The sequence below is a fragment of the Dipodomys ordii genome, unplaced genomic scaffold (genome assembly GCF_000151885.1).
Source record: "Dipodomys ordii isolate 6190 unplaced genomic scaffold, Dord_2.0 Scaffold96, whole genome shotgun sequence".
Lineage (NCBI taxonomy): Eukaryota > Metazoa > Chordata > Mammalia > Rodentia > Heteromyidae > Dipodomys > Dipodomys ordii.
Window position 1 is genome coordinate 7,593,668 of NW_012267312.1, and position 24,722 is coordinate 7,618,389.

Genomic DNA, 24,722 nt, shown 5'->3' on the forward strand with positions numbered 1-24,722 from the left:
AGAACCACAGCTCCATTTCTGGAGCTAAATGGAGTTCACTGGAGATAAAAGAATCTCCTGAGTAGCCAGGATTACATGCATGAGTAACGGGCGCCTGGCAACTGTCAGTTTAATGCCTTGCTTGTAATAAAGAGGACTTAAGCCTTCATTATTCCTTTTCAGGTCTGAGACCATTACTAGCTTGCAGGTCCTAAGAGAGAAACCTTAATGATCTTCTAGTCCCTCTCTCCTCCTTCCAGTCTCATGCCATATCCAAGTTTTGTATCAGGCCACTAAGATCCATCAGGCTCTACAAAGTCTCTAGAATCTGGCTCTGCCTCCATAGCCCACCTTCCCTTCCACAACCACAAGAGCCTTCCAGTTCTTTGTCCCTTGGCTATTCATCTAACTCCCAATTGTGACAAAAGTTTACTTCCTAAAAGCTACATGTGATGTGATGGATCTTTCTTGCTTAAGAACATATGGGGTCCCTCCTGCTTTTAGGAATAAGCTTTTGGTGTGGTGCAGAAAACCTTCCTACTTGACCATATGTCCTGAACTCACCTGGTTATTGTCCAGGACAACACTGGTCTTCATACTATTCCAAGGGTTGTTCCCTCTGGCAAAAGTGCCCTTTTCCCCTGCTAATTTGCCAAACCCTTACTGAATATGAGTTTCAGCTCAATGGCACCCTTCTCCTTTTTTTTTTCCTTTTGGCAATTCCTCTGAGATACCCAGGATCCTCCTCCTTGTTCAGAATCTTGTAATAGTCATTACCTCATTATTCTACTTTACACACACTTTAGACCCTCAAGAGTTAAAGTGAAAATGTCTGTCACAATATCCACCTGTGTCAAAAGCATATTCACTTTTGGAAACAACTTCACTTTTAGATCAGAAACCTAATTGGCTCTGGGTCTAAACTGGCTCCTCTTCCTCCTGGTACCTTTCTTTCCGCAATCCATACCCTTACCTCTGTGGGCCACACCTCTTGTTCTTCTGCTTGAAGCCGCATCTCTTGCAGTTTTTCCTTTAGTAATTCCATTTCGATTTCATTGATTTGGCTCACACTCAGGTAACTTCCTAGTTCACATTCACACCCGTCTCGCTGGTCTTCCTCAGGAATGTAAACAGCCCAATCTGAGGTCAACAGCTATGGGAGGATCATAGATACATGTATATTCATTCTTTAAATGTATTATTATTTTTATTGCTGAGGATGGCACACAAGACCTTGCACATGCTGGGCAAGTGCTCTACCATTGAGCTATATCCTCAGCCCACTGAACTGCCTTCAAAGTCAAGACTCCAGTTGATTACTCATCGCATTGTTAAACTAAACACTATCAACTGGATCTATGTTAGCCATTACTACAGAAAAGCTCATTAGCTCAGCAGAATTCCAGACCTCCTATGGCATTCTTTCCCTTGCTTACGTTCTAAACTTTGGTGTAGACTTGGGGAATGTGGCTCAGTGGAATATCATGTGCCTAGCATGTGTGAAACCCTGGGTTTCATCCCCAACACCACAAGATAATAATACAGTCTTTCATGTGGCTCAGTGGTAGAGTGGTTGCCTAGACTGGGTTCTAGACATGGGTTCCATCTCAATATTGTGACATAAATAATAATTTAGTTTAAGCTGGGTGCTGGTGACTCACACCTGTAATCCTAGTTACTTAGAAGGCTGAGATTTGAGGATCACGGTTTGAAGCCAGTCAGAGCAGAAAAGTCCTTGTGAGACTCTTATCTCCAATTAACCACTCAAAAACTAGAAGTGGAACTGTGGCCCAAGTGGTAGAGAGATAGCTTTGATGACAAAGAATTCAAGCCCCATAATTGAACTTTTAAGTTTAAATCTAGTATCACATTTTAAACCAGTGACTGCTTGTTTATGATCCCTAGTTCTGAATGCCAGGACTGTTAAATATGATTTTTTTCACCTGTTCTATTCTGGAGTATACTGCCACAATCTCCGGGATATTCTTAAATTCACTCAGAAAATTTTGAATCTTCATCTGAAAATCTGTAAGCCACATAGATGACACTTTCATCTCTGAAGAGTGCATGATCTCATTACGACATTTAATCACCTATAGAAAGACAAAAAGATAAAACCTTCAAAATGGAGATCTTGCGACTTCAAAGAAAAACCACAAAGCCAGGCTCTGGCTGATCCTAACTACTCAGGAGGCTGTGATCTGAGGATCACAGTTCAAAATCAGCCTGGGCAGGAAAGTCTATGAGACTCTTATCTCAAATTAAACACCAAAGAAACTGGAAGTGGGGCTGTGGCTCAAAGTGATGGAGCGCTTGCCTTGAGCAAAAAAGCTGAGGGACCACTGTCCCTGAGTTCAATCCCAATGACCAACAACACAAAAAGAAAAATACAGAAGGGCTTTGGTAAATATAAAGCCGCCAAGCATGGTCTCCAGGTGAGAAGGGCTGCCCTTTTCTTGGGTCTACCGTATAATCTGGCATAGAGAACAGTACAGCTTGTAGAATCCAGCCCCCAAGTCACACTTCTATTTCATTTCATCCTGTCCACAAAAGTAAAGTCCTCCCTGGGTCACAAACCGAAATGCTTTCAAGAGAAATTTGACACTGGCCACATGCAAAAGCCTGGACAAAAGAAGAGATGGGATAGAGACAACTGGAGACTCTCTCTGTTAAAGGGGCAGCTTTTTATTTAACTTGTGACCTGTTACTGTGGGAGCTATGTGAGTCTAGAGTGTTCTGCTATGTGTTACAGAGCCTTCAGATTTCTCAAGAAAAGTTAGAAATTCCGATTTTTATGACAATTAAAAAAAAAAGAAACACCAGGCAGTACAAATAAAACATGACTGTAAGTTGGATTTTGTCCATAGAATAAAGTACCATAAAGGCTTTGAAGGTATGTTTAATCCAGTGCCATATGAATAAGAAATTAACCAGGGTAGGAAATGTCAATAAATCAGCTGGATGTTGTGGCACCCACCTGTAGTCCTAGCACTTGGCAAGCTAAGGCAAGAGAATTACGAGTTTTACACCAGCCTGGGCAACATTTTTTGTTTGTTTAAAAAAAACATTAAAAAGAAAGAAAACAAACTCAAAATAAGTTTACAACTACCCTTTATCCTTGAAATGTTATATCTGATTAGATATTTTACATTCCCCCAAATCTCTTAACTTAAAACAGCCTGCCAAAGATGACATATTTTGGCTCCGGACATACTATTTATAGACTGAAGTAGACAAAGTGAAAAAAATTATTTACTGTGTGTGTGTGTGCACATGCACATGTGGCTTCTGCCAGTTCTGGAGCTTCGAACTCAAGGCCTGAGCACTGTCCCTGAGCTTTTTATGCTCAAGGCTAGGACTCTACCACTAGAGCCATGGTTCCACTAGTCCTTTTCGGTGGTTAATTAGAGATAAGAGTCTTGTGGATTTTACTGGCTTCAAATTGTGATCCTTAAATCTCAGCCTTCAGGCTAGATACCAATGACTCACACCTGTAATCCTAGCTAATCAGGAGGCTGAGATCTGAGGATCATAGTTCAAAACTAGCCCAGAGACTCTTATCTTCAACTAACCACCAAAAAATCAGAAGTGGCGCTGTGGCTCAAGTGGTAGAGCGCTTGCCGTAAGCTAAAGAGCTCAAAGACAGCGTCCAGGCCCAGAGTTCAAGCCCCATGACCAAGAAAAAAAATCTCAGCCTCCTGAGTAGCTAGGATTACAGGCGTGAGCCACCGGCGCCCGGCTCCGGCTTTTTTCTTATGTGGTGTTGGGGAATCGAACCCAGGGCCTCAGGCATGCAAGGCAAGCGCTCTACTACTAAGCCACTTTCCCAACCATGTTTTGTGTCTTTTTAAAAATTAGTATAAATTAATTGCACAAAGGGGTTTCGTTGTAATATTTATATACTTGCACATGTGTATGTATGTCAGCCTCATTGTTTTTAGTAGTTTGAATAGTACTCCAACTATGGATGAGTCATATTCTTATGTATTTTGAACCTGCTCAGAAAAGTAATGCTGCAATAATTAACTGATATATGTGTTATTTTGCATAAGTGACATGTCAGCTTATAGGATCCAAGTCACATTGAGGTTTCTACTTTACTTTGCATTGATTTTGGTCAAAACTACCATGTGTAGAGGTTGTACCAATTTAAATTCCTCTGAGCAACCTACTTCTAAACACTACAGCTAGTACAAGAAGGTACTCATGTCTGGGGTAATTATTTTAGCTTCAGAACAATACAAAATCAAGTGGAAGCTTTAAAAAAATTTCCGGGGGGCTGAGAAGGTGGCTTAGTGGTAGAGTGCTTGCCTTGCATGCATGAGGCCCTTGGGTTCAACCACATAAACAGCACATAAGCAGAAAAGCCAGAAGTGGCACTGTGGCTCAAGTGGTAGGGCGCTAGCCTTGAGCTGAAGAGCTGAGGGAAAGTGCCCAGACCCAGAGTTCAGCCCCCATGACCAACAAAACAAACAAACAAACAAATAAAATAAATAAAATTTACTGGGACTGGGGCTGTGGCACAGTACTGGGGAGCAGTTTAGCATGCACAAGGTCCTGATTTGATCCTTACACCACATAGTAAACTATAAATGATTAAGAATGGAGAAGGCCAGGATATGATCAATTATACAGGTCTTTAGGTATTCACACACAGTGAGACCAAAGGAGGATACTCTTAGGAGAGGATCACAAAGACATAATGCTTACAAATTATACAAAATGATTATACAAAATAATATTTATTGAAATGAACTCTAGGAAATGGACACAAGAGTTTTTTTTCTTTTTGCTACTTTTGTTTTCTTTTCAAAATTTTAGTCTTGCTTGTTCATTTATATGTCTTTGGGAGTATAAGGGAAGGAAGAGAAATGGAAGGACAAAGGGTGAACAAAAACAGCAGTGGTACTCACTGGACACTATGTTGAAAATGAACTATACAATTTGTGGGTGGGAATGGAGGGAAAAACTGGGAGAGAATGAGGGAAGGGGTGACACTCTCCAAAAAGAAATGACTCTACCTGACTTATATAACTCTAACCCCTCTGTACATAACCTTTATAATAACAATAAAAAATAGAAATAAAAAATAAACCAGCAGCATTTGTCCTCTTTCTTAGAAGCAACTGAAACAATGCTACGTTTTGCAATTGACAGTCTTTTACATCCACTGAAATGTGGCCTTATTGAGTCCTCTGACTTTGAAGACTAACTCCAAAGAACCTAGATAATCTATGGTACTTACCTCCCAGAATATATGTCCCAAACATGTGGAAAGTCAGCCTTCAACTTATTTGAGATAACACGCTAATCAATCCCAATACATATTATTTTAGTACTAGTACTGGTACTTGAACTTAGGGCCTTGTGTTCTCACTCAGCTTCTTTTCATTCATGGCTGTTATTCTCGAGTAACTCCTCTAGTCTAGCATTTTGATGGTTAATTGGAGTTTGCAGGCTTTTCTGCCCAGCTGTCTTGAAGTCACAATTCTCCAGGTTTTAGTCTCCTGAGTAGCTAGGACTATAGGTGTGAGCTACTGGTGACAGGCTCTAACATACATTCTGATTAACTGCAATAAGAGGAGAAATACTGTGGTCTGCTGAAGAAAAAGCATGAAAAGCGGGAATTTATCAACTCTAGACAGATTCTGTGATCTGGAGGACAGCCATTTAACCCCTTTGTCTCCCTTGTAAACCAGATCCTGAGGGTTGGAAATGTACTTGCCAGAGCCTCAGAGAGTCTAGATCTATAGCACAGCACAGGCAAAGCCACAGGACCAGAACAAGGAGACCGAGCCAACCGAACACCCCAGTGCCAGCTTCTTAGGGCTCTGGTTTCACCTGTACAGCAGGGGAGATGTTCAGATGATTGTAAGACTCCCTTCCAGCTCTCAAAGGAGAGACTTCTGGCTTAGGTTGGTTGCTGTACGTATTTTGCTCCTTATCACAGAGAGAAGTGAAACTCACTTGAGAGAGAAAAGCAAGCAGTTAATGGCATGGGGGAACTTAGTCTTGTTCCTCACTTGTCTTCCCTTTCTCTACCATGCTTCTAAAAGAAGTAGGAGGAAGGAAGGGTCTAATGATATTTTAAAACAAAGTACATACAACATGTAGACTTAGAAAAGAGATGATTTAATATGCTAAGGTCATTATTTAAATTTTTAAAAAAACGAACAGTAGAAGCTGGGCATTGGTAGTTCATGCCTGTAATCATAACTACTCAAAAGGCTGAGATCTAAGGATCATGGTTTGAAGCTAGCCTGGACAAGAAAGTCTGTGAGACTCCTATCTTCAATTAACTACCAAAATAAAGCTGAAAGTGGAGCTATGGTTTAGTGGCAGAGCACTTGCATCAAGCAAAAAAGCTCAGTGGCAGTTACCCAAGCCCTGAGTTCAAACCCCAGGGCCAGCACATAACGAAACAAAATAACAACAAAAAACTGGGTAGGTGCCAGGTGCTGGTGGCTCAGCCTGTAGTCCTAGCTACTCAGGAGGCTAAAATCTGAGGATCCTGGTACAAAGCCAGCCTGGGCAGGAAAGTCCGTGAAACTCTTATCTCCAATAAACCACCAGAAAACTGGAAGTGGCACTGTGGCTGAAGAGGTAGAGCGCTTGCCTTGAGCTCAAGAGCCAAGGGACAGCAACCAGGCCCAGAGTTCAAGCCCCATGACCAACAAAAAAACAAAACAAAAACAAATTGGGTAGGCATACCCAAACACATGAAGACTAAAGCATCAGATTAAAGTCAAAATGGTTAATATTAGGCTTATTTACCAGGAAGGAGTGGGATGTAATGAATAAAACATACACTTTGTATTAAATACTCTGTGTTAAACAAGGAAATAGGCAAATCTATTTGCTTTAGACAAGTAGATGGTAAAGGATAAGTCCTGGATTTCCTTGTGACTGAAAATTCTAACTCAGCCAGGTCTGGAATTCACTGAGTCTTACTAAAACAGAATTCTACAACTGTCCATTTCTTTTTTTCTTTTTTTGTTTTTTGTGCTGGTCTTAGGGCTTGAACTCAGGGCCTGGGTGCTATTCCTGAGTTTTGTGCTTAAAGCTAGTGCTCTACCACGAGAACCACAGCTCCATTTCTGGAGCTAAATGGAGTTCACTGGAGATAAAAGAATCTCCTGAGTAGCCAGGATTACATGCATGAGTAACGGGCGCCTGGCAACTGTCAGTTTAATGCCTTGCTTGTAATAAAGAGGACTTAAGCCTTCATTATTCCTTTTCAGGTCTGAGACCATTACTAGCTTGCAGGTCCTAAGAGAGAAACCTTAATGATCTTCTAGTCCCTCTCTCCTCCTTCCAGTCTCATGCCATATCCAAGTTTTGTATCAGGCCACTAAGATCCATCAGGCTCTACAAAGTCTCTAGAATCTGGCTCTGCCTCCATAGCCCACCTTCCCTTCCACAACCACAAGAGCCTTCCAGTTCTTTGTCCCTTGGCTATTCATCTAACTCCCAATTGTGACAAAAGTTTACTTCCTAAAAGCTACATGTGATGTGATGGATCTTTCTTGCTTAAGAACATATGGGGTCCCTCCTGCTTTTAGGAATAAGCTTTTGGTGTGGTGCAGAAAACCTTCCTACTTGACCATATGTCCTGAACTCACCTGGTTATTGTCCAGGACAACACTGGTCTTCATACTATTCCAAGGGTTGTTCCCTCTGGCAAAAGTGCCCTTTTCCCCTGCTAATTTGCCAAACCCTTACTGAATATGAGTTTCAGCTCAATGGCACCCTTCTCCTTTTTTTTTTCCTTTTGGCAATTCCTCTGAGATACCCAGGATCCTCCTCCTTGTTCAGAATCTTGTAATAGTCATTACCTCATTATTCTACTTTACACACACTTTAGACCCTCAAGAGTTAAAGTGAAAATGTCTGTCACAATATCCACCTGTGTCAAAAGCATATTCACTTTTGGAAACAACTTCACTTTTAGATCAGAAACCTAATTGGCTCTGGGTCTAAACTGGCTCCTCTTCCTCCTGGTACCTTTCTTTCCGCAATCCATACCCTTACCTCTGTGGGCCACACCTCTTGTTCTTCTGCTTGAAGCCGCATCTCTTGCAGTTTTTCCTTTAGTAATTCCATTTCGATTTCATTGATTTGGCTCACACTCAGGTAACTTCCTAGTTCACATTCACACCCGTCTCGCTGGTCTTCCTCAGGAATGTAAACAGCCCAATCTGAGGTCAACAGCTATGGGAGGATCATAGATACATGTATATTCATTCTTTAAATGTATTATTATTTTTATTGCTGAGGATGGCACACAAGACCTTGCACATGCTGGGCAAGTGCTCTACCATTGAGCTATATCCTCAGCCCACTGAACTGCCTTCAAAGTCAAGACTCCAGTTGATTACTCATCGCATTGTTAAACTAAACACTATCAACTGGATCTATGTTAGCCATTACTACAGAAAAGCTCATTAGCTCAGCAGAATTCCAGACCTCCTATGGCATTCTTTCCCTTGCTTACGTTCTAAACTTTGGTGTAGACTTGGGGAATGTGGCTCAGTGGAATATCATGTGCCTAGCATGTGTGAAACCCTGGGTTTCATCCCCAACACCACAAGATAATAATACAGTCTTTCATGTGGCTCAGTGGTAGAGTGGTTGCCTAGACTGGGTTCTAGACATGGGTTCCATCTCAATATTGTGACATAAATAATAATTTAGTTTAAGCTGGGTGCTGGTGACTCACACCTGTAATCCTAGTTACTTAGAAGGCTGAGATTTGAGGATCACGGTTTGAAGCCAGTCAGAGCAGAAAAGTCCTTGTGAGACTCTTATCTCCAATTAACCACTCAAAAACTAGAAGTGGAACTGTGGCCCAAGTGGTAGAGAGATAGCTTTGATGACAAAGAATTCAAGCCCCATAATTGAACTTTTAAGTTTAAATCTAGTATCACATTTTAAACCAGTGACTGCTTGTTTATGATCCCTAGTTCTGAATGCCAGGACTGTTAAATATGATTTTTTTCACCTGTTCTATTCTGGAGTATACTGCCACAATCTCCGGGATATTCTTAAATTCACTCAGAAAATTTTGAATCTTCATCTGAAAATCTGTAAGCCACATAGATGACACTTTCATCTCTGAAGAGTGCATGATCTCATTACGACATTTAATCACCTATAGAAAGACAAAAAGATAAAACCTTCAAAATGGAGATCTTGCGACTTCAAAGAAAAACCACAAAGCCAGGCTCTGGCTGATCCTAACTACTCAGGAGGCTGTGATCTGAGGATCACAGTTCAAAATCAGCCTGGGCAGGAAAGTCTATGAGACTCTTATCTCAAATTAAACACCAAAGAAACTGGAAGTGGGGCTGTGGCTCAAAGTGATGGAGCGCTTGCCTTGAGCAAAAAAGCTGAGGGACCACTGTCCCTGAGTTCAATCCCAATGACCAACAACACAAAAAGAAAAATACAGAAGGGCTTTGGTAAATATAAAGCCGCCAAGCATGGTCTCCAGGTGAGAAGGGCTGCCCTTTTCTTGGGTCTACCGTATAATCTGGCATAGAGAACAGTACAGCTTGTAGAATCCAGCCCCCAAGTCACACTTCTATTTCATTTCATCCTGTCCACAAAAGTAAAGTCCTCCCTGGGTCACAAACCGAAATGCTTTCAAGAGAAATTTGACACTGGCCACATGCAAAAGCCTGGACAAAAGAAGAGATGGGATAGAGACAACTGGAGACTCTCTCTGTTAAAGGGGCAGCTTTTTATTTAACTTGTGACCTGTTACTGTGGGAGCTATGTGAGTCTAGAGTGTTCTGCTATGTGTTACAGAGCCTTCAGATTTCTCAAGAAAAGTTAGAAATTCCGATTTTTATGACAATTAAAAAAAAAAGAAACACCAGGCAGTACAAATAAAACATGACTGTAAGTTGGATTTTGTCCATAGAATAAAGTACCATAAAGGCTTTGAAGGTATGTTTAATCCAGTGCCATATGAATAAGAAATTAACCAGGGTAGGAAATGTCAATAAATCAGCTGGATGTTGTGGCACCCACCTGTAGTCCTAGCACTTGGCAAGCTAAGGCAAGAGAATTACGAGTTTTACACCAGCCTGGGCAACATTTTTTGTTTGTTTAAAAAAAACATTAAAAAGAAAGAAAACAAACTCAAAATAAGTTTACAACTACCCTTTATCCTTGAAATGTTATATCTGATTAGATATTTTACATTCCCCCAAATCTCTTAACTTAAAACAGCCTGCCAAAGATGACATATTTTGGCTCCGGACATACTATTTATAGACTGAAGTAGACAAAGTGAAAAAAATTATTTACTGTGTGTGTGTGTGCACATGCACATGTGGCTTCTGCCAGTTCTGGAGCTTCGAACTCAAGGCCTGAGCACTGTCCCTGAGCTTTTTATGCTCAAGGCTAGGACTCTACCACTAGAGCCATGGTTCCACTAGTCCTTTTCGGTGGTTAATTAGAGATAAGAGTCTTGTGGATTTTACTGGCTTCAAATTGTGATCCTTAAATCTCAGCCTTCAGGCTAGATACCAATGACTCACACCTGTAATCCTAGCTAATCAGGAGGCTGAGATCTGAGGATCATAGTTCAAAACTAGCCCAGAGACTCTTATCTTCAACTAACCACCAAAAAATCAGAAGTGGCGCTGTGGCTCAAGTGGTAGAGCGCTTGCCGTAAGCTAAAGAGCTCAAAGACAGCGTCCAGGCCCAGAGTTCAAGCCCCATGACCAAGAAAAAAAATCTCAGCCTCCTGAGTAGCTAGGACAACAGGCATGAGTCACTGGTGCCTGGCAAAAATATAATTTTTTAAAAAATAAATATTTATAAACAAATAACATGGAGTTCCAAGAAATCAAATCAAAGAAGTTTCCTGGTATGGAAAACAGTGACAAAAAAAATCAACTTTTGCTTATATTTTATGAAAAATAGTGCTAAAGCACAACTCACATAGTCTTCCACATTCAAAGGGGAAAGCACTGTTATAAGTCTGTCTCTGTGAGGTCACAAAAGATCTTCAATCTTTCCACCTGCTGTCATGCTGGCAAAATATGTCATTTTCTCTACATATTATAAATAATCCAAGGATTCTATAGGTGCTTTTTAGTGCTTCTCAGAGTAATAAATGTGGTAAAATTTCCTATGGTGAACTAGTGAAAAATCTCACTCTCCCAGAGGCAAGCTGAGAAGCATAGTGATCTATTCTGACAGTGTTCTGCATTCCTGCCCATATTTTCTTCAGTTCTACATCATTTGGTCTTGTAACTTTGTAGCCAATGAAATTCTGAAGGGCAGGATTCAAATGCTGGCACACACACAACAGACAGAATGATGCTCTGGCTGCCTGGTTATTAGTAGTACTGGGGATGGAACCCAGGGCCCTTTAATACAGAAAATTACTTTGTTTCTGTTTGTGGAAGAACCAACAAGTGGCCCACTAACAAGTTGCCAGGAGACCTGCATTATGAAGCGTAGGTTCTTCCTTAGTTCTTGGTTGAATTCATACTGTGTTTCTTGGGCATCACAGCAGGTGCACACAATATGAGCCCCATGAGCCTGCTTAGTAATGCCAACTTTGGACTGAGATCTCTCTCTCTGACTCTGACTCTGTCTCTTTCTCTCTCTGCATACCACCATTCTGGGGGAAAACTGTGCTAGGCCTGCAGGGCTGGCTTAACTCACAGGGTATCTCACCACTGGCCCTCCCTGTAACCAACCTAACTGACTCAGTGCATGGCTTTCCATCTGACAGCTCTTACCTCTGTGACTTTCTTCCGATCAACCACAAAGTGATCGCAGGAATTGATGAGACTCAAAAGAGCAACAGCATCACACTCCTCAGGTCCTCGTTTGTCTGCCAGTCCTCGGGGCATGAAGGCCTATAGAAAGGGAGGCATGAGGGGCACCTTATTCTCCTCCAACTCTAGGAGCTGGAGAGGCAGTGACTCATCCATTCCCCAAAGGATGATGGAAAGTCACTTACCCACCAAAGGCTACATGGTAGAGTAGCATGTGTTCAAAATGTAAGTGGGGAAAACAGAGTCATGGTTAAGCTTTGTCCAAGAGCTATTAGATACAGCCACTGTAACGTTTCTTATCCTGTCTTAGGGGCATAGAAGCACAAAAGTAAAAGTTATCTTATTTGTTCCTGACTGAAGTCTCAGGAACCAAATTATTAAAGGAAGACTTGCAAATTACTAATCCTCAGAGGCATTAATGTCAATAAATGAGGGATGACTGCCATCATCTATCTCAAAGGATGCAGTGAGAATGAACTAAGGTATTGGCAGGCAGAGCACTAGCAGTAACTGGCACATGGTAATGAAGGGACCAGCTGGGTGCCAGTGGCTCATACTTATAATACTGGCTACTCAAGAGGTAGCTCAGTGGCAAAGCGCTTGCCTAGCAAGTGCAACGTCCTGGGTTCGATCCCCAGTACCAAAAAAGAAAAGACAAAAAAAATACAGTTTAAAAAAAAGAGGTTGGGATCTGGAGGACTGCTGATGGATGCCAACCTGGGCAGTAAAGTCCTAGAGACTCTATCCAAAACAAAACAAAAGCAAACAGCAAACAGCAGGGCTGGAGGTATGGCTCAAGTGGTAGAGCAACAGCCAAGCAAGTTCAAAGTGCTGATCTGTAACTCTAGCATCATTAAACACACACATATAATGGCAATCATCATGTTGGCAGTGCAAAGTGAGTAGGACCTACACAAGTATTACAAAGGGAATCCTAGGATCTGCGATGCCAGAGACACCAGAAGGCTTCATTTCATAAATGAAGTGAAATCTGTACCAAGATTTTATGACAAGGACTACAACAATGATGTGGTATAGCAAAGCTTGGTGCTCTTCCACCTGATCCACGCTTTCAACCCTCATTTCTCTTGAGTATTTGTCAGTCATATGGTAACTGTTTAATCTTTTTTTTTTTAATTAAATAAGGGCTGGGAAGGTGGCTTAGTGGTAGAGCGCTGGCCTTGCATGCATGAAGTCCTGGGTTTGATTCCTCAGTACCACATAAACAGAAAAGGTCAGAAGTGGTGCTGTGGCTCACATGGTAGAGTGCTAGCCTTGAGCAAAAAGCAGCTCAGGGACAGTGCCTAAGCCCTGAGTTCAAGCCCCAGGACTGGCTAAAAAAATTATATAAACTGAAATAATAGTAAAGTTATTTGAGTAGTGATGGGAATAGCTGGGAAGAATATGGACAGCTGAAGACTCAGAGTCCTTGGACAACTAGAAGAGAATAACACCAGCACACATGTGGAGGGGACAGGGCAAGTAAAGGAAAAAGATGGTGCATATGAAAAGTAAACTAGTACATTTGACAAAAACATGAGGACGTTTGTGTTTGGGGGTAAGAGTAGGGGGAACAGGAGGAAGGGCTTGGTGAGGATAGCTTCAGGAACAGTTGGCTTCAGGAACCTGAAGGCAGAGGCAGGGTTGTAGATCAAGAATGAAAGTGCACCCAGTCAGTCAGCTTCCTCAGCAGAAGCAGAGGATGGTGTCTTTAAGGTTGATGGTCATAGGCCAGGCAAGTTCAAAGAAAAGAGAAAAGAATGTAAGATAGCTGTACCTTTGCAGCTAATTGCTAATGGATGGTAGAAATTCAGCCAGCTGAAATGTGAAAGGCAGGCAGGAAGGCAGGGGTTGCTGGGTATTGAGAAGCAGCGGAAGCATCACAGAGGTGACAGTAAATGGACAATGGGTCAAGGAGAGGAGTGTTTGAATAAGTGTGGCAAAGTCAAGCAGGGATGTTGGACACCAACTACCTGTGTCAACAAGGCTGGAGTGTGAATATGCAAGGGGGAGGTAATCAAGGATGCTAGAATAGGAAGTTCAAGAAAGACGAGGATAGGATTGAAAGAATGTAAACCTGGTTTGGGATACATGTGACCAGCAACAAGAGGAGGAAAGACTGGCAGAATCAGGTAGCATGGGTTGTTAAGAGGATTGGGAGAAGCAAGGGAGACCAAATAAGAGACGCCATAGTCAATGAAGAACGAACACCAGTGGGGAGGAGGGTATAATTGTGGTCTGTGAGTCTGAGAACTATAGACAGTCCAATTCCCTCATTTTCCAGGTTAGGAAAGAGAAGCTGGCTTGTTACAGCAGCAGCTGAGCTGAGCCTCATCCACACTGACTCCCCAAGTTGATTTGCTTTAGGAAGTCACTTTTGGCTGCCATCTCCATGCACTACTGGGCTTCTGACAAACATCAAAAAGTCCAGAGACTGGTAATGTGGCTTAGTGGTAGAGTGTGTGCCTAACATTCATGAAGCCCTGGGTTCGATTCCTCAGTGCCACATAAACAGAAAAAGCCAGAAGTGGTGCTGTGGTTCAAGTGGTAGCATGCCTAGCGTTCAACACAGAGAGGCTCAGGGACAGCTCCCAGGCCCTAAGTTCAAGTCCCCAGGAATGGCAAAAAAAAAAGAAAGAAAGAAAAGAAAAAAGAAAGAAAATTCCTAAATCAGCCTAGGTGTATGTCAACCACCTGGTCAAGACCTGAGGATAGGCCTAATTAATAAGTGTTTTTTTTTTTTTTTTTTTTTGTCGGTCGTGGGGCTTGAACTCTGGGCCTGGGCGCTGTCCCTCAGCTCTTCAGCTCAAGGCGAACGCTCTACCACTTGAGCTACTACGCCACTTCCGGTTTTCTGGTGGTTTGTTGGAGATAGGAGTCTCACGGTCTCTCCTGCCCGGGCTGGCTTTGAACCGTGATCCTCAGATCTCAGCCTCCTGAGTAGCTAGGATTACAGGCGTGAGCCACCAGTGCCCGGCGTTAATTAATAAGTTTTAATCTAGCTGCTTACCTCATTTACACCTTCCAATGTTTTATTCCATAGCCGGGGGGAGGAGGGGCAGGAGGTTACTTAGGGTCCTTTCTATTTTATCTAAACTTCCCTTAACTTGCTCTGCCATCTTCATGGTAGCTGTATTGTCCAAATGAGCCATTCAGTAAAGCCTGTTCTCCAACACTCCTTCCCCTGGTTCCTTGCCTGTGCTCACGATGTTCGGGTCTGCATCTTCCCTAAAGCTCAGCTAGCATGGGCAGCGCAGACTGGTAGAAGAAACTTTCTACCTCACTGAACTGTGTCGGGTGCACTAGATGCTATGTAACCAACCAATCAACTTGCACTATGACTCTAGAAGGCGCAAAGACCCACCCACCAGTTGCCCCCTCACATCCCAGTCGCAGCCCCTTACCTTAGCTACTTCCCAGGCGTCGAGGGGCCAGCGGCCCGGCCGGCAGTTTCCCCAGTACACGTCTCCATTTCTGTGAACGTGATGTCTCAGAATCTCCTGTTTCCACTCGGCACACACCTGACACTGAGGCTGAAACTACAGAGGGCGGTGGTGAGGAGGGGCACAGGAAGAGGGGGCGGCTCCTGGATCGCGGTCTGCCCCGCCTCAGGGAGGGAAGGGAACGCTGCACCTCCGGAACTGGGACAGGGAAGAGGAATGGGGGGTTGGAGTCGTGGTCAAGGCCCCGAGTGCTCACCTGGCGAGCGCGGGGGTGGCACCGTGAGCCGCCGCTGCAAGTGGAACGTCCCAGGCCGGAGGCTGTGGCGAGTAGGTCGCGATGAAAGGAGAGCATCTCGCGACCGACGAAGCCCTGCAGGCAGCTGCGCAGCAGCAGCAGGCAGTGTCCTGCCTTCACCCAGTTCTTGTACTCCGTGCAGTTAAGACGCGCGGACAGCTCCGACAGCACCATGTTTCACTCAGAGCCCCAGGGGATGTGGGGGCGGGGAGGCTAGTGGGTTGAGGGCAACAGTGCGCATGCGCTAGCCCCTAGGCAGTCTAAAGCGCAGGCGCGATCCCACCAGGGACCGCCCCCACGTGCTGTGGCCATGGAGCTCGCGTCATTGGTCTCAGGGGCGGGGACTTTCCGTTTTCCTGGAAGGGCCAACTCCACCCCTTAAGTGAGCCCCTGACGTTTGCCCTGGCAAACATTAACACCCCATCAAAACCCCTGGTTGCCTTGCCACCTCTAGTTGAAACTCACAGGCCATCTTCTCCCCCTACTGAATCCTGCCAGGCCCCTCCCCTGATGTGCAGCTCCTGTTTTCACTCCTTTATTGCAGAGATGTAAAGTGCTCAAGGGATCTTTCTTGAATTCTTTGTATTCCTTGCATTATGCAATTCTATTAAATTAGCTCGTTCGTAGGCCCACAGACTAACTCAACCACTGGCTGCCCACATTGCACACCTACTGTGCTCCACCTGTGTGCCAGGCTGACACAAAGCTCCACGACTAGGCTACCTGGCAGGAACGAACAGGATACCATATTGATCGGATTCTGAAGGGTAGCACAGCCCCAAGCATCGTGAAGCATTGGCAAAGGCCAATGATTACTTAAAAGACTTTTCGGTCTTAAGTCAGTCTGATTTAAGTTCCAAGTAAGTGCCACAGAGGTCAGAAATCATTATCCTGTCAACTTCAACTGACCAATCATGTTTTGGTTTCTTTCTTTTCTTTTTTTTTGCTGTTGGTCCTGGGACTCAAATTCAGGGCTTGGGCACTGTCCCCGACATTTTTTTGCTCAAGGTTAGTGCCCTAGCACTTGAGCCACAGGTCCACTTACAGCTTTCTCTGATATGATTGGTGAGAAGAGTGTTAGGGACCTTCCTGCCCTGGCTGGCTTCAAACTTGTGATCATCAGATCTTAGCCTCTGGACTAGCTAGGATTACAGGCATGAACCACTGACTCTCAGCTATGTTTTGGTTTCTTTCTTTCCTTTTCCTTCTTTTCTATTCTTTCTTTTTTTTTCAATTTTTTTTTTTTTTGTCTGTCGTGGGGGCATGAACTCTGGGCCTGAGCGCTGTCCCTCAGCGATTCAGCTCACGGCTAGTGCTCTACCACTTGAGCCACAGCACCACTTCCGGCTTTTTCTGCTTATGTGGTGCTGAGGAATCAAACCCAGGGCCTCATGCATGCAAGGCAAGCACTCTACCACTGAGCCACTTTCCTAGCTCCCTTTTTTTTTTTGTCAGTCCTGGGACTTGTCAAGGGGCTGGGTGCTGTCCCTGAGCCTCTTTGTGCTCAAGGCTAGCACTCTACTAATTGAGCCACAGAGCCACTTCTGGCTTTTTAAAGTAGTTTATTGGAGATAAGTCTCACAGGGACTTTTCTGCCTGGGGTGGCTTCGAACCTTGATCTTCAGATCTTAGCCTCTTCAGATCTTGGCCTCCTGAGTAGCCAGGATTACAGGCGTGAGCCACCAGCACCCAGCTTGGTTTTTTTTGTTTCTTTTAGTGCATTTCTTGAGCTTGGTATATGTGTCAAAATTGTATGTATTCAAGTTTCCCCTTACTGCCACGCTTCTATGTAGAGGCATAGGGTTTAGGAGCACTAGCTCTGGACTCAAATAGCCTCTTCTTAGTGGTTTGCCCTTTAGGGATAATTTCATCACAAGAAAATTACTTCATTTTTTGTGGTCTCTTTATCATCTGTAAAAGGAGGATACTGACACCTCATAGGGTAACTGGGAAATTAAATACACATGCCAGGGACACAGTAAGCTCTCAGCAAATATTAGCTACCATTTGTTCTTGATCTAAATATACACATTAAACAGTCAGTTACATTCTTAGATAAGGTAAATAACAACTCACTGGCCACTTGGATGTGAAGGCTAGAAAACTAAGCAGGTCATAGCTTTCCTGGAGATAAACTGCACAGTGTGGGCTGGCCTCATCCTAAGGGAACTTATATACCTTCCATCACCCTGGCCATTCCCACCAAGCCAAATGAAAAAGAAAACCCCACTAGAAACACTGAAACCTACATTAACATTTGTTCTTTGTGTTCCTTGAGTGTAAGTTCTCTTAAAATGTTCTGGGAGTGAAGAATATTTGAAAGTGTAGTGGTGCATACCTTTAATCCCAGCACTCTGGAGGCAGAGGCAAGAGGACTGCTTAAAGCCTAGGAATTGGAGGCAACCTGGGCAACATAGAGAGACCCTGTCTCTTTAGAAAACAAAAAGTGATCGTGTATTTCTTTTAGAGAAAGAAAACACAAAAGAACTTTTATGTTGAAAATCAACTACAGTCCAAAGAATGACTTAGAATCCTGTAACTGGACAAGTTACTGTGTTAACTGCAACAAAGTGAAATTATTAGTGGCATTCAGATTCAAAATTATGTATGCTTTCTTTCATGTTTTCACTTAGCTCACTCAATTTTCAAATATAAGGTCAGCTTTTGCTATTAAGAACTGTGTATTCTGTCAAAGGCTTCGCTTTCCTCTTAATTCTCAAAGTACTTCTGGACATTTTGAAATGGAGGGAAAAAAGGCAGGGGGCAAATCAGAACCAATTTCTTCTTTAAAGGTTAAACTCATTCTAAACCATGCTACAATCCAAAACATCTTCACCAAAATTAACTAGAGAGAGTTGGCAGTTCTCTGAAACTTGTATAAATTTTATTTATTACTGCAAATACTAAAGTTACATGGAATACACCTTAAAATTAAGTCCTAAACCATCTACTAAGGGAAATCACTATGAATATCAAGTCCCTTTGATCAAACCTGGGTAACAAAAGAGGCAAAAGACATGGTTCGAGATGAAACTTATGATTCCAATGCTAAATGTTTTCCAAGCTTTAATAAAGCATATACCAATTCCAAGTACCAAGCATATTATCAAAATTCAATTTCATTGATTTAATAAGCATCAAAAGAAAATTCTGTTTGCTGATTCCTATTCTTACTTTTGATTTGCACAATGCATTCATAATTAAGAAAAGTTCATTGAATGCATCATGTATAAAATGCAATTAACATTTGGAAATCACACTCAAAAAGGAAAATACCTGAAAAGTTAATTCTATTAATAAAATGTGACACAATATCATCCTGCAGATAAAAATACATTTCTTATATATACATGTAGATTTCTACATGAAAGAAAGAATTCAGCTCCAAATAGAAAAGGGCTGACGCTTGATAAAAGACATCTTAGATTGCCAAACTGATGTGATAATCACTATAAGGAGAACTGAAAACAGAAGGATAAAAAGGTAAGTTAAAGGAAAGATAAAAGTTTAGTCACCTACTCTGGAACAGTGGCAGAGTTGGGTGAGAAGCAGGAGATCAAAGCAGAAATAAGACACAGAAGACAAAGGTCTCACCGTTGACCGGAAATGAATGGAAAATTAAGCAAAGTTAAGAACAGATATGATACAGTTGGCAGTGAGATGCTTGAAACTAGAAGTTGGAGATTACAGTTATAAAAGCGCAATTAAATCATCTTAAAGTGGAATTAGACAAAGCATCTAAAATTTAATCAAGAACCAGTATTACAGTGACTAAATAACTTAGCATGGTATTATCTTAAAATTTTTCCCCAAACAACATTAAGTCACTAGAACACAGTCACTTCAGATTATGTTCTTTGAAGCTGAAAAAGTCCCTGACTAGGAGAGACAGTTCAGCATTCCAAAAAGAAACTCTGCTGAGATATGCATCAGAAACTTCACTGGACCCTGCCTGCATAGGCCCTGAGTCTTGAGGACTCTTACAATGTCTAGACTAAGTTTCTTGCAAGTAAAACATCTATTATTTTGTTGACAATGAATTCATATGAGATTGTTCAGAACAACACCAATTTTGGTGGGGAAGGCAAGAAGTGAAGGTAAAGAAATATCACAGAAAATTCACGCAAAGGTCGAGCATTAAATTTCCTTGTTTCCTGATTAATGCTGTATGCATAAGTATCCTGTAAATAAAACTTGCCTAACAAAAACAGCTCCCATATCCTCAACAGATGAGAAAGACTGTCTAAGGATAAAGCACTGTCTCTTCTCAAAAAAACTCAGTTCTTTCTTAATTAATTTCTACACTGAAAGGTAACTGAGGGGCTAAATGTTACCACTACTCAACTTAGGAATGTCTGAAGAAAAAAAGTTAACCTTGAAACTCATGTTCTGGGTCAAATCTCAGACATTATTAGAAAATTACTTGCCCCACCAGGTTAAGGATGAAGTGAGGCCCTATAAAAATCCTAGAGAAGCCGGGTGCTGGTAGCTCACTCCTGTAATCCTAGCTACACAGGAGGCTGAGATCTGAGGATCAAGGTTCAAAGCTAGCCCGGACAGGAAATTCCCCATGATACTCTTATCTATAATTAACCACCGGAAAACCGGAAGTGGCACTGGGGCTCAAGTAGTAGAGCTCTAGCCTTGAGCTGAAGAGCTCAGGGACAGTGCCCAGGCCCAGAGTTCAATCCCCACGACCGACCAAAAAAAAAAAAATCCTAGAGAGCTTATTATACACACACAAGTGAGTGTCACTTTTTTCACCTAGCTTTATTAAATATTGCTTCTTTGGGATGTGTTTATAATGACTCCCAGAACATTTTTGTGTAAGGATTCAAAGCGGTCATATTAAAATACAGCTCCAATATAAAGTTTGTCACAGTTTTACAGTATTCAAAAATGACAGACCTGCCTTAAAAAACAAAAATAAAAATAAAAAAAGGACTATTACACCCAAAACATAAGGAGACAATTAAATAAACAAGTTTGGCATTTTCATATCTTTATAGTATAAAACAGAATATTAAATCTATTACTGGCAAGTGGACACTGATGTATTACCCTAGTTTGAAATGTGTCCCATTTAACCACACTATACAAGTTCACTATACAAAAAAATTGATGATCTTTTTTGATGAAAGAAGTGCACCCTGAAAAATTTTGCCAGTTTAGAATATTTAGCTCTTAAAGTTAAAAAAAAAAGTCCTTTTCCTTTTTAAAAGTGAAGGCTGAATTCATTTTTTTTTTGTTGTTTTGTCACATTTGTCAGCCTTCTGGGTTTAAAAACAATAGTGTCTACGGACGCCCACCAGGGGGCAGTGTAAGATTAGCCATTAAATCACGAACAGCTGCAAATATTGTGCATTCACCTGCAACAGAGAAAAATGGTCATTAGCTATTCGCAATACAGGAAAGATGATGTTAACACACCGGTGGAGGGAAGGGGAAATTAAATCTGAAATTAGTTAGAACTTTAAAGATTATAGAAGATTAAATTCTGGTGTGATATAAAAAGGTTATATTTGATTTGGGTTGTTTTTCCTCAGAAGGACATATTGGTTAAGTTCCAGTTGGGTTCAAATTTGGATATGCCTACAGTTATATAGAAATAATGTTGTAGTGGATAAGCTTTAAAAGTTGCTCATCCCCTCCTTTCCCCCATTCCTGAGGCTTGAACTCTGGGCCTGGGCTCTGTCGTTAACCTTCTTTGTGCTCGAGGGTAGCAGTCTACCACTTGAGCCACAACACCACTTCCGGCTTTTTTCTGAGTAATTTATTGGGGATAAGAGTCTCACAGATTTTCCTGCCCAGGCTGGCTTTGAACCATGATCCTCAGATCTCAGCCTCCTGAGTAGCTAGGATTACAGGTGTAAGCCACCAGCCACCTGCAAAAGTTGGACTTTATGTTAAACGTTTAAGGTTACTTATATATTTTGAATCTAACGAAAAGATCTAATTTATCTTCATGTACTATTAATTACAACTTTGTGTGGTATCCTTCTAATATTGCATTACCAACCAGATTAAAATGTTTCATATAGCACCATCCAGTAGAATTCTCTGTGATGATGGAAATGTGTATGTATGTATACTGTGGCTATTGAGCACTTGTAACACAGCTAGTCTAACTATGAAATGGAATTTAGAATTAAATTAAAAAATTGTGTTTACTTTAATTGACTTAAATAGCCACATGTGGCTATTGGCAGTTAGTTATACAAGACAGTATATACTGACATCTACTGGAGATTTCTTCTAAATTTTAAGGAAATGGTCAAATTCTGTAATTCAACATTAAAACTAAATTAAAATCAACTGAGTACAAAATTAGAACTCAAGCCAGGTGCTGGTAGGTAGCTCATGCCTGTAATCCTAGCTACTGAGAAGGCTGGGATCTGAGGACTGCTGTTCAAAGCCAGACTGGACAGGAATATTCGTGAGACTCTTATCTCTAATTAGCCACCCAAAAACAAAGTGGTAGAGTGCTAGCCTTGAGTGAAAAAGCTCAGGGACAGCACCCAGGCCTGGAGTTAAAGTCCCAGGATTGGCGCACTCTCTCTCTTCTCTCTCTCTCTCTCACACACACACACACACACACTCGAGATTCTCCTATCTCAGCCTCCCAAGTGCTGGGATTACAGGTGTGTGATAACATGCCTGTGTTGGCTTTTGCTCCTTAAAAGTACTTTACTGGGGGAGAAGTGACAGGTGTGAGGGGGGGAAGTTGAAGTATGACATTATCAACAACCCCAAAATACAATGTGTTGAGGGGACTGATGATTCATCCTTCTCAACTTCCCCTTTGCTTTGTAAATACTACAAAGATTTCAATATTATAAACCAAAAGCTGGATCTGTTGTACTAGAGCATAGACAGTATAGTAGCTAAAAGTGGGAGAACTAAAGACCTCATGTATCTCATGGCTTACTAGAAAAGGGCAGGATGTGCAGGGATGCTGTACAAATTACTGACAAACTTCTCTCCAACCACTAGAAAAATAAGGCACAGAGTGGAAAGGAATTCCAAAGGTTTGCCCAGCCAAAGGGGGTGGGGGTGAGGATAAAGGAAAAAGAAAACACTCCCAAAATATTTCACCAATTTCTTAAACGAAAGATATATATATGTATATAACACATATACATACATATATATTTAACACTTTCACTGATAAGTAGAAAAGCTTGCTTGATCCCAATAGGATCAAAACATTTTTCTTTTAATTTTAAATTCCACAAGACATAATACATAAAAAACACATAAGATAATGATAAGTCACTTGTTTGTGAAGGAATGGTCATTTATTATCAAAGTTCTACTGGACTGCTACCTTGAGAATTGTGATAGCTTTAGACTTTGATTCTTGAGGACCTATTTTTAGCTGAAAGAAGAGAAAAGTCAAAGGATGAAAGCAGGAAATTGTAAGAAGTAGAAGTATTACAACAAAAGATGCATACTCTTCTCTACTGCCCAGTGGGTTCCTTAGACACTGAGAACTCCTCTACATACAATACAGGGGAACAAACAGCTAAAAAGATCATTCTCTCATGATTATTCTCCTAACACTTTATAACACTGTGGTACCTACAAATGTTTCAGAGAACAACTTTCCATCATTAAGCATAATTCTGTTAACAAGCTATTCTATAGAGGTAAAGAGGACTTTCTTAGCATTAGAAATAAGCAACATTAAAAATTAAAATGGCTTCAATTAGAAACAAGCAAAATGGAAGAAAAGTTCTCTTTGCCAAGCTTTACTGTGTTGTAACCCCAAATTTAGCACTGCCGGGAGTTACGTTTCATGTAGCAAGTACAGCATGGAAAGGACTTTGTTGTTCTACCTAGAAACACGCTGGTTTCCTTATGTGTTCAGTTTGAGAGCTTCCTTGTGCACTTGGTGAAAAGGTTCACTTGCACCCGCCTGATACTTATATAAGAAGCCCAAAAAGCAGTGGTGCCATTTGTATCAGCTTTTATTCTTCACAAAACATTTAGAAGATACAGAACTTTTCATGACAATATTTTAGTCATGATTGAACCATGAAATATGAGAAACCAACATGCATTTCAAGTTTGTGATGTACAGAGTGGCAGGTATTGATGGCAGGGCAGGAATTCACAGCCATGGAAAAGTCTATCATCCTAACCTAGGGCTTTTGTGGCAATGTGTGCTATAAATACAAGCTTCTGGCATTAGCAACTGGGTCAGTCCCAATAATAAATCACCAAGGAAAATAAAAAGTCCAGGCAGCAGAGAAATGGACGAAAATAAAAAAAAAAAACCAGTGAGAAAGGAAGAAAGCGACAGGCAGACATTAGGAGGGCCACAGCAACAAGCTAGTACTGGGGTCGAGGGGTAGAGTGGCTGGAAGGGGGAAGTAGGAGAGGAGGAGAGAAGGAGGTGTCTCTCGAAAGAATTTTTTTAATAACATATGCAATAAAATACCGTCTACTGGTCATGTACCTTGTCGTGGTGGGTTCATCTCTGCAAACCTCTTTAGAATGTTGCTGACCATCATGGGAGCAGCAACAGAAGAGTTCTGCTGTCTGGGAATGTCTGCCTGCTGGGTTGTACCTGAAGCCATGTCATAAATGATTGGAACTATAATACTAACAGGTTCTTGGGGAGGGACTGATGTTTTCTGAGTTAGTTGAAGCTGCAGACACACAAAGAGAATAAAAAAAACAGAAAATAAAACATTTGTCTAAATTTGTCAAAGGTACTATATCATTTACTATAAGACACATCAAGCAAAAGGAAATGAAATGTGACAAACAACTGAATATGATGGTTAGTTATTCACTAGGTCAGTACACTTCTATAAATACTTTGGAAAGCAATGAAGACTCCATAAAGTCTCAACTGCTACTTCAGAAGCCTGGGCCTATCATGGCAGCAATGGGCAATGTATCCAGTTATCCAAAGTGGCTCCATTACCCCCACATGGCTTCTTCCTTGGAAGCTCTGCACACACACAGATGGCTGGTGATACTTACAAAGAACAGCATTTTGGATTTCAGCACTACAGCAGGTGTCCCAGGAGGTGCAATTGGCGGTGCGCTGGGAGGGATCGTCAGGCAAAACTGAACATTCCATTTTAGCTGTGTTGCCTGGTCAGGAAACTGTTTTGGAAAAAAAAAAGAGAAAGAAAAATCACAACAAGGTCATATATCAATGTTTCAAATCATATTCTAGTAGAGGAGTTT

General features: G+C 41.7%; 2 protein-coding genes across 2 annotated transcripts in view; both read right to left on the reverse strand.

The window, feature by feature from the left end:
* Positions 1-7,828: 7,828 nt before the first annotated feature.
* On the reverse strand, positions 7,829-15,712 carry LOC105993470 (chromosome unknown open reading frame, human CXorf38). Its single transcript, XM_013026740.1, has 6 exons — positions 15,480-15,712; positions 15,185-15,319; positions 11,742-11,861; positions 8,981-9,130; positions 8,011-8,190; positions 7,829-7,885 (listed from the first exon to the last, which is right to left on the reverse strand). The coding sequence occupies exons 1-6, from the start codon at positions 15,690-15,692 to the stop codon at positions 7,829-7,831; spliced, it is 855 nt and encodes a 284-aa protein (XP_012882194.1). The 5' UTR covers positions 15,693-15,712.
* Positions 15,713-20,196: 4,484 nt separating this feature from the next.
* The window catches only part of Med14 (mediator complex subunit 14), a 108,044-nt gene continuing 103,518 nt past the window's right edge, over positions 20,197-24,722 (reverse strand). The window contains 3 exon segments of the mRNA XM_013026762.1: positions 20,197-20,887; positions 23,980-24,172; positions 24,513-24,638. Coding sequence (XP_012882216.1) covers positions 20,814-20,887; positions 23,980-24,172; positions 24,513-24,638 — 393 coding nt within the window. The 3' untranslated portion in view covers positions 20,197-20,813.